The sequence below is a fragment of the Pantherophis guttatus genome, chromosome 15 (genome assembly GCF_059756535.1).
Source record: "Pantherophis guttatus breed Tessera chromosome 15, ASM5975653v1, whole genome shotgun sequence".
In the NCBI taxonomy this organism is placed as follows: Eukaryota; Metazoa; Chordata; class Lepidosauria; order Squamata; family Colubridae; genus Pantherophis; species Pantherophis guttatus.
The window spans coordinates 10,159,794-10,176,914 of record NC_142077.1 but is presented as its reverse complement, the minus strand read 5'-3'; the positions used below and the strand labels follow the sequence as shown (position 1 = coordinate 10,176,914).

At 47.5% G+C, this 17,121-nt stretch overlaps 1 protein-coding gene across 3 annotated transcripts in view; it reads right to left on the bottom strand.

Moving 5' to 3' along the window:
• The window catches only part of IGSF21 (immunoglobin superfamily member 21), a 255,051-nt gene that overhangs the window by 45,572 nt on the left and 192,358 nt on the right, over positions 1-17,121 (bottom strand). For all 3 annotated transcript variants that reach the window (XM_087879094.1, XM_087879093.1, XM_087879095.1), the window contains one exon: positions 4,632-4,750. In XM_087879094.1, coding sequence (XP_087735220.1) covers positions 4,632-4,750 — 119 coding nt within the window. The remainder of the gene's footprint in view (positions 1-4,631; positions 4,751-17,121) is intronic.

Here is a 17,121-nt window from a genome sequence, read left to right as displayed (position 1 = left end):
ACAGAGTTGGAAGGGGCCTTCGAGTAGGAGTAGGGCTGGGAGATGATTGGCCCCTCCCATAAGGCTTAAAAGAGGAGCAAAGGCACGTGGGCCTTTGCAGGAAGCAACGTTGTTAATTCTGTGCAGTTTAAAGCCTGAAGCTCCGTTTGATACTGAACTCCCTGTGGCTTTGCCAATTAGGTCTTTGGCAGCGTGTCAAGGGAGATAAAGGTGGGTGATTATCAGCCTTATCCCGAAGGACTCTTTACAACTAATTTGGGACTCATCTGCGAATGAACAGAATTCACAGCTGTTAAAATAAAACAGGTTTTATTGTGTGTTTTACTCACTCAGGAAGCCTAGGTCACAACAACATGGATGTAATGGATGGTGGGTGGCCCGTAGGGAAAAAGGGGGAATTAACTATGCTTGCTTTGGCATAGGGAAACCCAGAGCTGGTTTCTCTTCTTCTGTGTCAATGTGGTTTATTCGGTAAAGTTTTATACTCTTAATAAAATAATGCCCGGGAAATTTGTTTTTCGGCATTATCCAATTGGACAGGTAGAGTCAATCACAGACCAGTGGTCTTTGGGGAAAGTTGCAACCAGATTCGGACGGTTGGCCAGAGCAGGGAGGTGGGTCTCTCGCCGTTCCAAGAAGTTCTCTAACCCCCTCAAAGTTTCCGCAATGCAGAACAGCCGGTGACGAACCAGTCCCAGTTCCCACCTGAGCTCATCTGTCAACATCAGGTACCACGACGCTGCCGGTAAACAAGAGCTCCAACAGCTGCTCGACTTTGATGCTTGGCACAACTCGCCCCACTGCGACAGTCTTGCTGTAAGACGCAAGGACAGTGTGTGTGTGTGTGTGTGTGTGTGTGTGTGAGCCCCAACCTCCCCACCCTCCAACCAGCTCCCTGGAGCACCAAAGTCCAGATTGACAGAAAGAACGGACTTCGCCTTTTCTCCGGCACGGCCAAAGACACCACGCTCACTTTTAATCGCTGTATTTTTCGGTCTGTAAGACGCACCGGAGTATAAGACGCGCTGAGATTTCAAAGAGGTAAACGAGAAAATAGAAGTTTTTGCCCTCCCCGGCTCCCAGGAGCACTTTGCAGGCATCTTAAACCCTTTGTGCGTCCCGTTTTTCGCAAAAATGGGATGCGCACAGGGTTTGGGAGGCCTGCAGAGTGCTCCTGGGGGCTGGGGAGGGCAAAAATGTGACGCATGAGGGGTGGGGTTGGGAGGCCAAAAGCGGGCCTGTTTTTCACAAAAACGGGATGCAGAGAGGGTTTGGGAGGCCTGCAGAGTGCTCCTGGGGTCTGGGGAGGGCAAAAATGCACCTGTTTTTTGCGGAAAACAGGCCCGTTTTTGGTCTCCCAAACCCCCCATGCGTCCCGTTTTTGCCCTCCCCAGCTCCCAGAAGCACTCTGCAGGCCTCCCAAACCCTCTGTGCACCCCATTTTTTGCAAAAAACAGGGCCGGTTTTTGGTGAAAATGGGACCTGCGGGGTGGGACTTTCGGGAGCCGAAAAATGGCTGTATTCGGTGTATACAGTATTTCCACTCTCTTTTTTGGGGGGGGGGGAAGTGCGTTATATACTCCGAGAAGTACAATTGATTATTATTTGGGAAGTGAGGCACCCCCGCCGCGAAGCCCTGCTAGTTTGGAGGAAGCAGCAAAAACCAGGGGTGAAATCCAGCAAGTTCTGACAGGTTCTGGAGAACCAGTAGCGGAAATTTTGAGTAGTTCGGAGAACCAGCAAATGCCACCTCTGGCTGGCCCCAGGAGTGGGGAGGGAATGGGGATTTTTGCAGTATCCTTCCTCCTGGAGTGGGGTGGGAATGGAGATTTTATAGTATCCTTCCCCTGGAGTGGGGTGGGAATGGGGATTTTGCAGTATCCTTCCTCCTGCAGTGGGGTGGGAATGGAGATTTTATAGTATCCTTCCCTTGGAGTGGGGTGGGAATGGGGATTTTGCAGTATCCTTCCACTGGAGTGGGGTGGAAATGGAGATTTTGCAGTATCCTTCCCCTGGAGTGGGGAGGGAATGGGGATTTTGCAGTATCCTTCCCCTGGAGTGGGGAGGGAATGGGGATTTTGCAGTATCCTTCCCCTGGAGTGGGGTGGGAATGGAGATTTTGCAGTATCCTTCCCCTGCAGTGGGGAGGGAATGGGGATTTTGCAGTATCCTTCCTCCTGGAGTGGGGAGGGAATGGGGATTTTGCAGTATCCTTCCCCTGGAGTGGGGAGGGAATGGGGATTTTGCAGTATCCTTCCCCTGGAGTGGGGTGGGAATGGGGATTTTGCAGTATCCTTCCCCTGGAGTGGGGTGGGAATGGAGATTTTGCAGTATCCTTCCCCTGCAGTGGGGAGGGAATGGGGATTTTGCAGTATCCTTCCTCCTGGAGTGGGGAGGGAATGGGGATTTTGCAGTATCCTTCCCCTGGAGTGGGGAGGGAATGGGGATTTTGCAGTATCCTTCCCCTGGAGTGGGGTGGGAATGGAGATTTTGCAGTATCCTCCCCCTGCCATGCCCACCAAGCCACGCCCACAGAACCGGTAGTTAAAAAAAAAAAGTTGGATTTCACCACTGGCAAAAACCCTAGCCTTTGGTCAAACACACGAAAAAAGAGTGAGGATCTATTTTTGAAACAGAAATCACAAAGTGAGCATTGGGGAAGGGGGAAAAAAACGTGCCATGATGAAAAAACTGTAGCGGTGATACAACAAACAGCTCAATATGTATGCGTCCAGCAGCCCGCCAGCTTGCTTGCCCTCTGGGTATAAATTATTTTTTAAAAATAAGGGGCGGTGGAAAAAACGGCTACTGCGAACCTTCGTAACAGAGGGTCTTTGCAGGCTAGCGGTGAGTTATTGAGTGATTCAGTCTAAGAAATAAATGCAGGTTTTGGGGGGTTTTTTTGAGTAGACTGGGGGGGGGGGAATATTTCCTTCCCCTTTTTTTTCACTCCTGTTCTAAAATTCATGGAAGGAGGGAAGTCAAAGTGTCCGGATCACCTCCTGGCATAATAACCCAGACAAGCTCTTATAGATAAGTGGCTACGCTTGAAAAGATATTGTGATGCATTACAGGAACCAGGTTTTAGAGGAGGGACAACCAACGGGGAAGCTGTGGGAGGTAAAACAATCTGGGTGATATCAAGAAAGAATCAGCAGGATTTACCAGCAGGTCTTGATGGAAAACTCTACATATAGAAATCTGGGTGGTGGGAGTTTTTTTTTCCCCCCTTTCTTTCTTGCAGAAGTTGCATTACCGAGTTCAGTAACATTATCACCACTGATGACGTTATCTAGTTGGGTCATGAAATGTCTGCAGGAAAACCACCAAGCTCAGAGAGCACCAAGGATCCCAAGGTCCAAGGAAGGATGGAAGGAAGGAAGGGAGACAGGCAGGAAGGAAAGGAAAGGAAAGGAAAGGAAAGGAAAGGAAAGGAAAGGAAAGGAAAGGAAAGGAAAGGAAAGGAAAGGAAAGGAAAGGAAAGGAAAGGAAAGGAAAGGAAAGGAAAGGAAAGGAAAGGAAAGGAAAGGAAAGGAAAGGAGGGAGGCAGGCAGGCAGGCAGGAACGAAGGAAGGAAGGAAGGAAGGAAGGAAGGAAGGAAGGAAGAGGGAGGGACGGAGGGAAAGAAGGAGAAAGAAAGAAAGAAAGAAAGAAAGAAAGAAAGAAAGAAGAGGAAGGAGGGAGGGAGAGGGAGGGAGGGGGAAGGAAGAAGGGAGGGAAGGAAGAATGAGTGAGGAAGAAAGAAAGGAAGGAAGGAAGGAAAGGAAAGGAAAAGAAAGGAAAGGAAAGGAAGAGAGAAAGGGGAAGGGAGGGAGAGAGAGAGAGAAAGAAAGAAAGAGGAAGGAGCGAAGGAAGGAAGGAAGAAAGAAAGAGAAAGAAAGAAAGAAAAGAGCCTTGGTACTACAGTGGTTTAAAGCACCCTGTTATTAACACAGCTGCCTGCAATTTACTGCTGGTTCGAATCTCTCCAAGGCTCAAGGTTGACTCAGCCTTCCATCCTTTCTAAGGTAGGTTAAATGAGGACCCAGTTTGTGGGGGCAATAAGCTGACTTTGTATAAATATACAAAAGTATGAAGGCTATTGCTTAACGCACTGTAAGCCGCCCTGAGTCTCCGGAGAAGGGCGGCATATAAATCAAATTTAAAAAAAAAAAAAAAAAAAAAAAAAAAAGAAAGGAAGGAAGGAGGGAAGAAAGAGAAAGAAAGAAAGAAAAAGAAAGAAAGAAAAAGAAAGAAAGAAAGAAAGAAAGAAAGAAAGAAAGAAAGAAAGAAAGAAAGAAAGAAAGAGTGGAGGGCTTGCTGTGCAGAGTTTAGAAAATAGGAGTCCCAGAGAGGAGAAATTGCGGGTGGGCAGATGAACGGAGAGCTCCAATTACAGCCAGGTGGAGGGCCATCTCACCCCCCAAAAGGATGAAACTGGGTTGTTTTTCTTGGGGTGAGCTTAAGCAGGAGGAAGAAAAAACCAGTAAGAAGAAATGAGAGAGAGAGAGAGGAAAAAATAAGGCAAAAGAAGCAAAAAGGAGGAATATTTTTTTTAAGGGGCAGGGGGAAACAGAGGCTACATGGGGTTATATGATGAATTCCCATCTAATCACCGCAGTCACTTAAAGGGGAAGATGGCGATTACTTACACATTACGTTGAGAAAGATGTTGCCCGAGGCCAGGACCACTTTCTCACGAGTCGCCCGATCGTAAATCCCCACGTGACATTCATACGGTCCGTTGTCCGAAATTCGGACTTCGGGAAGCCTGGAACGACAAGAGAGAAACAGAGAGTGAGGGACGCTGTGACGCGTTTAAAATTACATGGTAGAACATTATGCTGATTTTCCTAACCCTCCTCGACGTCTGACCGTTCATTTAGTGACCATTTGAAGTTACAGCGGCACTGAAGAAAAAAAAAAAGCAAATTTACAACCAGTCCTCGCACTTACGACGGCGACGGCGGCATCGCACACGGTCACATGATCAAAATCTGGGCGCTTGGCAGTTGACTCATATTTACGACGGTTGCAACATCCCGGGGTCACCCTCTGTGACTTTCCCAGCTGGCTTCTGACAAGGGAAGTCAACTGGAGAAGCCAAATTCGCTTAACAACCACAGTGATTTGTTTAACAACCATGGAACCAAAGGACGTAAAATCGAGAGCGACTTGCTTAGCCAATTGCCAATTGTTCAGGAGTTGAAAGTTTGGTTCCAACCCCGGTCGTAAGATGAGAACTGTAAACAGACTGGGCTGTTTCTGCACAAAATCCAGGGATGGGATGCTGAGGGTTCGCGAGAACCTCTAGCTAAGATTCTGTGTAGTTCGGAGAACCCCCAAATCCCACTCCTGGCTGGCCCCACTCACCCTGCCCCTCCCCTCCCAGGTGTCCCCACGCGTCCCGTTTTGGATGCAGGTAAATGCAGGGGGTGCGCAGAGGCTCGGGGAGGGTGAAAAACGGGTCTACCGGTAATTCAGGAAGGCCAGAAAAGGGCTCATGTCCAGCCTCCGGAGCCTGGGGAGGCCGTTTTCGCCCTCCCGGAGGCTCAAGAAAAGCCTCCGGAGCCTGGGGAGGGCAGAAACGCACTCCCCCCATGGTGTATGAGGCCGACTAGGCCACGCCCACCAAGGCCACGCCCACCTAGCAACCAGGCAGAGAACCCCTTGCTAAAATTGTTGAAACCCACCCCGGCACAAATCCAAATTTTACTTCAATGCCCGGCCTGAAAGGATTCTCGGTTTTAATTGCAGACAGTCAATTCAACCTAAGCAAGTCTTCAGATTGATTATTATTTTCACTCCGAACATGCAGAGAAAGAGTGTGATTATTTATTTATTTTTTTCCCTCAACTCCCACGTCGAAAAGGGGAGCCTGCGCTGCATCGTTCGCGAGATGGTATTGGAAATGCAATTTTTTTACTTCCAGAAAATGTGGAGAAATAATATTGATCCTCGTGCAAACCTTGATCTAAGGTGGTTTTCTGAATGGAAGGGGAAGGAGGGGTGAATACGGACCGAAGAGCTGAAGATAAAAAGAAAATCTTTTTTTGTGCACGCTGGATTAAATTAAGTGTTGGGAGCATCTCTCTTCAGCTCTGCTCTGGCCCTTGACATTTTTCGACTGGCTGTGAAATTCATCTACTGACACAACTGCAAATTTAACACCCCCCAAAAAATATATATATAAAAATCTCAGGTCTAAAAGAAGAAGGGGGAGGGAGTTGGGTACAGAAAAGGACTCTGGGGAGAAGAAAGCAAAAGAAAATCAAAGCGATTTCACCGTGCTTGCAAAACCCAATCTGGAAGAAGAACTTCAAAATGAATCTCCAAGGAGGACGAGAAAGAAAGAAAAAAAAGGAAGCAAGGTAGGAAGAGGAGGGATAAGAGGGAGGGAGGGAGGGAGGGAAGAAGGAAGGAAGGAGAAAGAATAAGAAAGAAAGAAAGAAAGAAAACATTGAACAAGGAATCAAGGATGAGAGGCAGGAATGGAGAGATAAGAGGGAGGGAGGGAGGGAGGAGAAAAAATAAGAAAGAAAGAAGAAAAAAGAGAGGAAGGAAAGAAAAAAGAAAGGAAGAAAGAAAGAAAGAAAGAAAAACATTGAGCTAAGAATCAAGGATAAGAGGCAGGAATGGAGGGATAAGAGGGAGTGAGGGAGGAGAAAGAATAAGAAAGAAAGAAGAAAAAAGAGAGGAAGGAAAGAAAAAAAGAAAGGAAGAAAGGAAAAAAACATTGAGCTAAGAATCAAGGATAAGAGGCAGGAATGGAGGGATGAGGGAGTGAGGGAAGGAGAAGGAGAAAGAAAGAAAGAAAGAAAGAAAGAAAGAAAGAAAGAAAGAAAGAAAGAAAGAAAGAAAGAAAGAAAGAAAACATTGAGCTAAGAATCAAGAATGAGAGGCAGGAATCGAGGGATAAGAGAGAGGGAGGGAGGAGAAAGAATAAGAAAGAAAGAAGAAAGAGAGGAAGGAAAGAAAAAGAAAGAAAGAAAGAAAGAAAGAAAGAAAGAAAGAAAGAAAGAAAGAAAGAAAGAAAAACATTGAGCAAGGAATTAAGGATGAGGGAGGGAGGGAGGGAGGGAGGGAGGGAGGAAGGAAGGAAGGAAGGAATCAAGTGTGGAGGGCTTGCGGTGCAGAGTTTAGAAAACAGGAGACCCAGAGAGGAGAAATTGGGGGTGGGCAGGTGAACAGAGAGCTCCAATTACAGCCAGGTGTAGAGGGCCATCTCACCCCCCCCCCCAAAAATGATGAAACTGGGTGGTATTTCTTGGGGTGAGCTTAAGCAGGATGAAGAAAAATCAGTTGGAAGAAACAAGAGAAAAAAATAAACAAAATAAATAAGGAGAAAGAAGCAAACAGGAGGAACATTTTTTGGGGGGGGTGAGTGGGGGAAACAGGGACTAGAAACTTGAGCTCCACACAAGTGAGACCCCGTGGGTCTCTAAACCACGATGTGCTTTCCATTCAAGGCCCACATAGAGCCTTCCGTGCTCGGGCACCATCTCAGCAGGTAAATTAAATCCTTGCGGGACAGAGAAGAATAAATTCCCTCAATCTGTTTATAATCTCCCTTTAATTGATCCCGACGTCTGATGAAGCGGAGAGAAGGGGGCCAGGAGAGCGGGGTCTCGGAAATTAACTCTCACGAGGCTCATCTTTTTTAAAACATACAAGCTCAGGAGCTCAATCTTGATGTGGGGGGAGAAGAGAATTAGCTGCCCCCGGGCAAGCATCCAGGTAATAAAAAAAAATTAAGCAGACGGGTTAACTGGGGACAAAGGACGGGGAAAAAAAATCTACCTGTCTGCCTTCGCTGATCAATCGGGGAACGAAAGACGGGAGAAGGAAGGTAAGAATCGAGCCAAGAGTATGGATCGACAGATAATCCTCGACTTGTGACCGTTATGAGCCGCGGTGGCGCAAGTGGTTAGAGTGCGGTACTGCAGGCTACTTCTGCTGACTGCCGGCGGCCAGCAATTTGGCAGTTCAAATCTCACCAGGCTCAAGGTGGACTCAGCCTTCCGTCCTTCCGAGGTGGGTCAAATGAAGACCCAGATTGTTGGGGGCAAGAGGCTGACTCTGTAAACCGCTTAGAGAGGGCTATAAAGCAGTATATAAGTCTAAGTGCTATTGCTATCTCCTTCCTTCCTTCCTTCCTCCCTCCCTTGTGGTTAGAATGCAGTATTGCAAGCTCTGCCCACAGCCATGAGTTCGATCCTGACCTGCTCAAGGTGGACTCAGCCTTCCAATCCTTCCGAGGTGGGTAAAATGAGGACCCAGATTGTTGGGGGCAAGAGGGTGACTCCGTAAACCGCTTAGAGAGGGCTGTAAAAGCAATTGTGAAGCGGTATATAAATCTAAGTGCTATTGCTATCTTCCTGCCTTCCTTCCTCCCTTCCTTGTGGTTAGAATGTAGTATTGCAAGCTCTGTCCACTGCTAATAGTTTGATCCTGACCGGCTCAAGATTCGTTCGTTCCTTCGTTCCTTCCTTTCCATTCTTCTCTCATTGTCTTCCTTATTTCTTCTCCTTCCTTCCTTCCTTCCTTCCTTCCTTCCTTCCTTCCTTCCTTCCTTTCCTTCTCTCATTGTCTTCATTTCTTTCTTCCTTCCTTTCCTTCCTTCCTTCCTTCCATTCTTCTCTCATTGTCTTCCTTATTTCTTCACATTTCTTCCTTCATTCCATTCCATTCTTCTCTCATTGTCTTCCTTATTCCTTCCTTCTCTCGTTGTCTTCATTTCTTTCTTCCTTCCTTTCCTTCCTTCCTTCCATTCTTCTCTCATTGTCTTCTTTATTTCTTCTCATTTATTCCTTCCTTCCATTCCATTCTTCTCTCATTGTCTTCCTTATTCCTTCCTTCCTTCCTCCCTCCCTCCCTCCCTCCCTAGGGACCGAGTCCACCTTTGTGATCCAAGATGTGGACCCAACAAGGAGAAATGGGAGACTCTTGAGGGTCTTAGACCAACATGGGTGGGGGCCGGAGATAAGGGAAATGAACTATCCGAGGAAATGGGACAGATATCCTAGAAGGACTCTGGACGCCCGACGTGTCTTCTCTCTCTTCAGCAACACCTTCAAAGAAACCCAACTCAACTGTTAGGGCCACGGAGAGCCAAGAATCAGTGATTGTCGACATGGTTTGAATTAAGGAGGACACCCTTGGTCCTTCAGAAAACCCAGCACAGAAGGAAGTGGGGTCCTTGATGAGAAAGGAGGCCCTTGGTTCACAACCAAGCTCAGAAAGCATCAAGGACCTCCAAAATTCAACCCTGAGCTACAATGATTCTCTTCTGTAGAAGGTCATTGACGTCAAAGTTTCTTAGAAGCCCAAACGAAGTCACCACGGAGATGTGTCCAGATGTTTTGGGGAGGGAGGGTGAGGTGGCCCTGATGACCTCATCCCAAGAACCTCTCAGACCTTCATATGACATTATCCCTCCAGCAGCCGCTCTTTCTTAAACTGGATTAAAGAAGGAGGGGAAGCCCTCTCCCTCTCTCTCTCTCCCCCCTCCTGGGAATTGACCCGCCATCGATCTGCCTCCTGGTTAGTCAGTATTCAGATAACGGGGCGAGGGGAGGAGGGAAGATCAGAACGGAGCTTCTTTCTCACCAGCGACGGGGCTTAGGGATCAATAAACTATTAATAAACTGTAGAAGGTTTTAAGGAGAGATCTGTGTGTAATGCTATTTAGCAGCTGGAGTTTACCAACACTGACAGCTCCTCAGAAGGCTAAGTAATTGCATTATTGCAAGGAGGGGTGGGGGGAAGCATACAGACGAGAAGCCGAGAGGCGGAAAGACGGTCTCTCCCATCAGGAGCCAAAGGAGGAGGAGGAGGAGGAGGCGGCGAAGCCTTGAAGCCCAGAGGTTAAGGCTCCAGGGCCTCCGTCTGTCTAAAAAGGCATGTGATGCTTTTCCTAACAAGAGCTGATCAGAGTTCTCTTTAGCAAGATTTATCGAGAAGAAAGCTACAAGGTTACGAGGGCTCCACCACGTCGACTATCTCTGATTGAGCATCGATATCTCCTCTTGTACATCCAATCCTTTCCAATCCCCTTCCTTTCCATCCAATCCTCCGTCCATCCGCCAATCTATCCGTCCCATCTCTCCTTCCTTCCTTCCTTCCCATCCATCCCTCCATTCTTTTTTTTTCATTCATTCATCCACCAATTTATCAATCTGATCCCTCACTCCTTCCTTCCTCCCTTCCTATGCATTCCTCCATCTATCACCTCTCTCCTCCCTCCCTCCCATCTTCCTTCCTTCTTTCCTCCCTCCCATATTCCTCCCTCCCTCATTGTTTTCCTTATTTCTCCTTCCTTCCTCCCATCCTTCCATTTTCCTTCCTTCCTCCCTTCTTTCCTCCCTCCCATCTTCTTCCCTCCCTCCCTATCTTCCTTCCTTCCCTCTCCCCCACTCTCCCTATTCCTTCCTTCTTTCCTCTCTTCCTTCCTCTCTCCCATCTTCCTTCCTTCCTCTCTCCCATATTCCTCCCTTCCTTCTTTCCTTTCCTTCCTTCCATCTTCCTCCCTCCCATCCTCCAATCTTCCTTCCTTCCTTCCTGCCTCAGAATCTTTCTTCCTTCCTTCCCTCTCTCCCACTCTCCCTATTCCTTCCTTCCTCCCATCTTCCTTCCTTCTTTCTTCTCTCCCTCCCTCATTGTCTTCCTTATTTCTCCTTCCTTCCTCCCATCCTTCCATTTTCCTTCCTCCCTCCCATCTCCCTTCCTCCCATCCTTCCATCTTCCTTCCTTCCTCTCTCCCATCTTCCTTTCTTTCCTCTCTCCCATCTTCCTTCCTTCTTTCCTCCCTCCCACATTCCTCCCTCCCTCATTGTCTTCCTTATTTCTCCTTCCTTCCTCCCATCCTTCCATTTTCCTTCCTCCCTCCCATCTCCCTCCCTCCCATCTTCCTCCCTTCCTTCCATCTTCCTCCCTCCCTCCCACCCTCTCATCCTTCCATCTTCCTTCCTCCCTCCCATCTTCCTCCCTCCATCCCTCCCTCCCTAATCCTCGACTTATAACCACAATTTCCTTCATACTGTACGTCACTCCTCTTGGGGAGGATTTGAGGTGCCAAAACCAACAGGTGAACCCAGGGCCAGGCATCCTGTCTCTGTTTGAAACCCCCCTCCCACCCCCCACCCCCGTGGGGCAGGGGGCCAAGGGACCCGAACAGCTGGGCTTCTCCCGAGGAGCAAGGTATGGCGTCACACGTCCCGGCCATGCCAAGTCTTCAGCATTCTCTGCTGTTATCCTTGGAGTTGAGCACAGCTGGCGTTTGATCGGTCATTGCTTCCATGGGATACAAATCAGCCAGTGTGTCTGATTTAAATACGTGGGGTTGATCCAGGCATCTCCAAGGGTGGCCAATTTATCCGCCAGACGACGGTGGAGATGTGGAGCTGGGGAAGAGAAGGAAATGGGGGCGAACAAGGCGGCCCAGATTCGGAGAGGGAGTCTCGCGGGTGGAACCCAGTGGTTGGTTTTTATTGCTCCTTTTGGTAAGGGTGGAAATTTGCCTCCCAGGTTTTTCAAAAACCCATTAATGATCCTCCTCACCCAGTTGGCTCCCTCCCTCCCTCCCTCCTTGTCTCCACTCCGGCATTCAAACCATCTGGAGCAAGGAGAAAGCTTAAAGGAGAAGAGAGGTAGATGGGAGTTGCCTCGATCCAGGATAGGATAGGATAGGATAGGATAGGATAGGATAGGATAGGATAGGATAGGATAGGATATAGAGGAATGAATAGAATAGAATAGAATAGAATAGAATAGAATAGAATAGAATAGAGTAGAGTAGAGTAGAGTAGAGTAAAGTAAAGTAGAATAGAATAGAATAGAATAGAATAGAATAGAATATAGAGGAATGAGGAATAGAATAGAATAGAATAGAATAGAATAGAATAGAGTAGAGTAGAGTAGAGTAGAGTAAAGTAAAGTAGAGTAGAATAGAATAGAATAGAATAGAATATAGAGGAATGAGGAATAGAATAGAATAGAATAGAGTAGAGTAGAGTAGAGTAGAGTAGAGTAAAGTAAAGTAGAGTAGAATAGAATAGAATAGAATAGAATATAGAGGAATGAGGAATAGAATAGAATAGAATAGAATAGAGTAGAGTAGAGTAGAGTAGAGTAGAGTAGAGTAGAGTAAAGTAAAGTAGAGTAGAATAGAATAGAATAGAATAGAATATAGAGGAATGAGGAATAGAATAGAATAGAATAGAATAGAATAGAATAGAATAGAATAGAATAGAATAGATTGGGGATTTTGCAGTACCCTTCCCCTGGAGTGGGGTGGGAATGGAGATTTTGCAATATCCTTCCCCCAGGAGTGGGGAGGGAATCGGAATTTTGCAATATCCTTCCCCTGCCACGCCAAAAAGCCACACCACGCCCGCCACGCCACGCCCACAGAACCGGTAGTAAAAAAAAAAATTGAATTTCACCACTGTTCTAATCCCTTGATCTCCTGAAGGTTCTACAGAAACAGAACAGAGATCCATGTCCAAGACTCCCTGGACCATCTTTTGACCGCTTCCGACACCTGGTTTCCACCCCTACGTAGAGTTTCCCCTTTTTAAATTTTCTTCGGAGGACTTTGCAGAAACTTTCCCTTCCTGACAGCCTCACGGAGACCATTTCGCTGGCCAACAGAGTTATCGCCCACTTTCAGCTGGATTTAAGAACGGCTCGCTAAGCCAATCCTGACGTGAGTTTCAGCCAAAAGCCATACAGAGAATCCCAATGGATCTTGACAAGCATCTGTCTAAATATGAATAGCGGGACAGATTCTTTATCTTCCCCAGCCCAGTGCTAGGCCTGTATGTCAAAACAACAAACAGGAGTTAGGAAGAAGCAAAGAGAGAGACACCGAGAAAAAGCGTTTGAGGTGTTTAGGATGTTTTTAGGCTTTTTCTGTCTTCCAACGTAGGCTTCGGGCCAGTGGTGAAATGTAAAATTTGTTACTACCGATTCTATGGGCATGGCTTGGTGGGGACGGGGGGGGGGTGTAATGGGACTGGGTGGACGTGGCCAACTTTTTTTTTTTTTTTTTACTTTTAAAAGCATTTTTTTCTACAACCTCTTCGGCCAAAGAAGTGGTAAAAAAATGCTTTTAAAAGCCTCTGATGATCAGGCAACTCAGCTGGGATCGACAGAGGCTTTTAAAAGCATTTTTCTACAGCCTCTTCGGCCGAAGAGGCTGTAGAAAAAAATGCTTTTAAAAGCCTCTGATGATCTCAGCTGAGCCGCGCAATCATCAGAGGCTTTTTTTTTTTACTTTTAAAAGCATTTTTTCAGCTGAAGAGGTTATAAAAAAAATGCTTTTAAAAGTTTTTTAAAAAAGCCTCTGATGATTGCGTGGCTCAGCTGGGCATGGGGTGGGGGCAGGGATTTTTGCTACCGGTTCTCCGAATCACACGCCGCCATCGCTACCGGATCGGGTGATCCGGTCTGAACCAGGAGCATTTCAATCCTGCTTCGGGCCTCTTACCAGCAATTGCTTAGGTTGGGGGGGGAAAAAAATGAGTAAGCATCTTTGCAATTCAGAATAAATAATGCATGCCTTTTTTTTTTTAAAACTTAGCTGACAGCCAAAGTTCTGTTTCTCGAGAAGAATCTGGAAAGGGAACTCTTGAGAGGACTGGAGAGTCACCAAAGAAGAACAGGGGAGGAGATTCCTATCTCTCTTTTTAACAAATTTAGCTCTTTTCAAGCCAAGCTGTTTTGCTGACCGGCCCAAATTCGCTGAACGCACCAGCAAGGTTGGAGATATATCTTGACCTAAATAATCTGTAGCAGAGGCGATGTGGCGATACCATGTTCCTACCTACAGTTTGATGTACCCGTGTTTCCCCAAAAATAAGATTGGGTCTTTATATTAATTTTTGCTCCAAAAGATGCATTAGGGCTTATTTTCTGGTTAGGTCTTATTTTTTTGGGGGGGGAAATACAGTACTAAAAATGCATCCCCAATCTTAACTGGGGCTTATTTTGGGGGGTTGTTGTTATTAGTTGCGAAGTCGTGTCCAACCCATTGCGACCTCATGGACAACGTTCCTCCAGGGCTTCCTTTCCTCTACCATCCTCTGGAGTCCATTTAAGCTCACACCAACTACTTTGGTGACTCCATCCAGCCACTCGTTCTCTGCCGTCCCCTTCTTCTTTTGCCCTCCATCGTTCCCAGCATGAGGCTCTTCTCCCGTGAGTCCTTCCTTCTCATTAGGTGGCCAAAGGATTTGAGTTTCCTCTTCAGGATCTGGCCTTCTGAATAGCAGTCAGGATTGATCTCCTCTAGGACTGACCGGTTGGATGGCCTTGCAGTCCAAGGGACTCGCAGGAGTCTTCTCCAGTCCCAGAGTTCAGAGGCCTCCATTCTGTGGCCCTCAACCTTCCTTATGGTCCAACTTTCACAGCCATACATTGCAACTGGGAAAACCATCGCCTTGACTGTATGCACTTTTGTGCCATATTTTTGGTGGTAGGGCTTATATTATGAGCATCCTGTAAAAATCATGCTAGGACTTATTTTCCGGTTGGCTCCTATTTTCGGGGAAACAGGGTAGCAAGATTTGAGAGGAATGGATCCTACCTTATTTCATGCCTGCAGAGGAACTCTTCATGGAGGACACCTACATGGAAAAGATGCATCCTCTCTTCTGATCTGTAGATCCCATCGGGATCATGGAAGGTCAGAGAAGGAGAATGGGAAGTTCTCCCCAAGGGGCCTGGTTGGTTGAGTTATCTCCATTTGAGTTTCACCATAGCTTGATGGTTCTCCATAGGAAGAACATCCAAGAAAAAGGCAGAGGTTTCCATAGGACGACATGATGACCTGCTTTATGAACATCACGGCTGACATAGGCTCCATTACGGTCATACATGGAGGACTAAGGATGGGTACTACATAGGTTATCTGTGAAGTCCACCAAACCTGCTTAGAACATGGCCTGGTGCAACCCATGAATGTAAGTTGATGAATTAAGACAAAATTCAAATCTTCACTCCAACATTTACGACCAACGAGATGAACCAAGCCAGATAAAGTGAGCAGATTCAGACAAACAAGATGCTAGTCTCAGTTAAGATTAAACTGGGTTCCCTTGTGGATGAATCTTTTCGCAAACCATGGCTTGTATGGAAAAACGTGCACAGTGCAAATGAAAGAAACCCGGTTAATTCCATTAACCCAGTTAAGCCTGTTGTGTGAATGTAAGCCACTGGGTTCCCAGATCAGTTAGGAAAACCCACAAGGAGGTGTGAACCAGGGGTGAAATCCAGCAGGTTCTGACAGGTTCTGGAGAACCGGTAGCAGAAATTTTGAGTAGTTCGGAGAACCGGCAAATGCCACCTCTGGCTGGCCCCAGAGTGGGGTGGGAATGGAGATTTCGCAATATCCTTCCCCCAGGAGTGGGGTGGGAATGGAGATTTCGCAGTATCCTTCCCCCTGGAGTGGGGAGGGAATGGGGATTTTGCAGTATCCTTCCCCAGGAGTGGGGAGGGAATGGAGATTTTGCAGTATCCTTCCCTGGAGTGGAGAGGGAATGGGGATTTTGCAGTATCCTTCCTTGCCACACCCACCAAGCCACGCCCCACAGAACCGGTAGTAAGAAAAATTTGATTTCACCACTGGTGTGACCCCTTTATCCAAGCATTGATATCCTGCAATCAGTGCAAATCATGGCCAACTGGAGCAAAGGAAAGCTAAGCTACAGGCACCACCTGGAGAATTGCAACCTGCCTGCCTCTTCCTTGCTCCTACGGCGGATAAAGTCACCTTTTCCCCTGTCCTTTTTTTTTTCTGCCCTCCAAAATAAATAAAGGCGAAGGCGAACATTCTGAATGCCAGTTTGAAAATAAAGGTGGAAGCTGAAAACGCATTTTCCCAGCAAACAGGCTTTGCATCACAGTAATTCAGACAATTTGTGGAAACCGGGCTGACAATTACGGAGGCTTTTAAGTGCTCAGTGCTGGGCCAGCAAAATCGCTCCGGCTGTAAATTGTGTTAGTGCTACAATACAAACACAGGAGGAGGAGGAGGAGGAGGAGAAAGAGGAGGAGGAGGAAGAGGGGAAGGAGGAGAAGAAGGAGGAGGACGGGGAGGAGGAGGGGGAGGAGGAGGAGGGGAAGGAGGAGAAGAAGGAGGAGGAGGGGAAGGAGGAGGAGAAGGAGGAGGAGGAGGAGGAGGAGGAGGAGGAGGAGGAGGAGGAGGAGGAGGGGAAGGAGGAGGAGGAGGAGGAGGAGGAGGAGGAGGAGGAGGAGGAGGAGGAGGAGGAGGAGGAGGAGGAGGAGGAAGAAGGGAAGGAGGCGAAGTTACCCAACTAGGTAACTTCATCAGTGCTAGAAGGGAGGGGGTTTTGCAGGAAGGAAAGAGGGAGGGAGGGAGGGAGGGAGGGAGGGAGGAAGGAAGGAAGGAAGGAAGGAAGGAAGGAAGGAGAGAAGGAAGGAAAGAGGGAGAGAGGAAGGAAGGAGAGATGGGATGGATGGGAGGGGGCAAAGGAAGGAAGGAGAGATAGGATGGATGGAAAGGAAGGAGAGATGGGATGGATAGATGGGAGGGAGGGAGGGAGGGAGGGAAGGAAAGAAGGAAAGAAGGAAGGAAAACAAACTTGGTGCCTTCCTTGAGTAGCTCTACCTTGCAGTGTGATCATGAGGATCAAACTCTGGGAGGAAGGGGGAAGGATTGTGCCCTTTGCCAGCCTATCCCCTGCCAGGATGCCCGCCCTCTTGAGTCCAGCACGTTTTCCTCTCGAAAATGAATCCTGCAGAGGGCTGCAGGGCTGTCTCTCAGAAGGACGGGGGAGAAATTCATTAACTTCCCATTTTAATAGGATGTTATCCAATTTCGCATTTCCCATCTAATGGGCAAATCCAAACTCAATTACCCTTCGAAAATGTTAACTTCTCCGAAGTTCTTTTTTTTTTTCCCCTCCCTTCTTTCCCCCTCCCCCAATCAGCCACTCAACATCCAGGAAGGGAAAATCCCAGCCTCAGTTTCCCAAAGGAGGCTCCTTAAGAAGTTGGCTTTGCATGCCTTAGTGAGACATTCCCACCCTCCCTACAAAAAGCAGGTGTGCCCATTAGGGGTGAAAAGTCCCAGGGGGGAGGGGCGGAGGTCCCCGTCTCTGCATCCAAATGAAGAAAGGA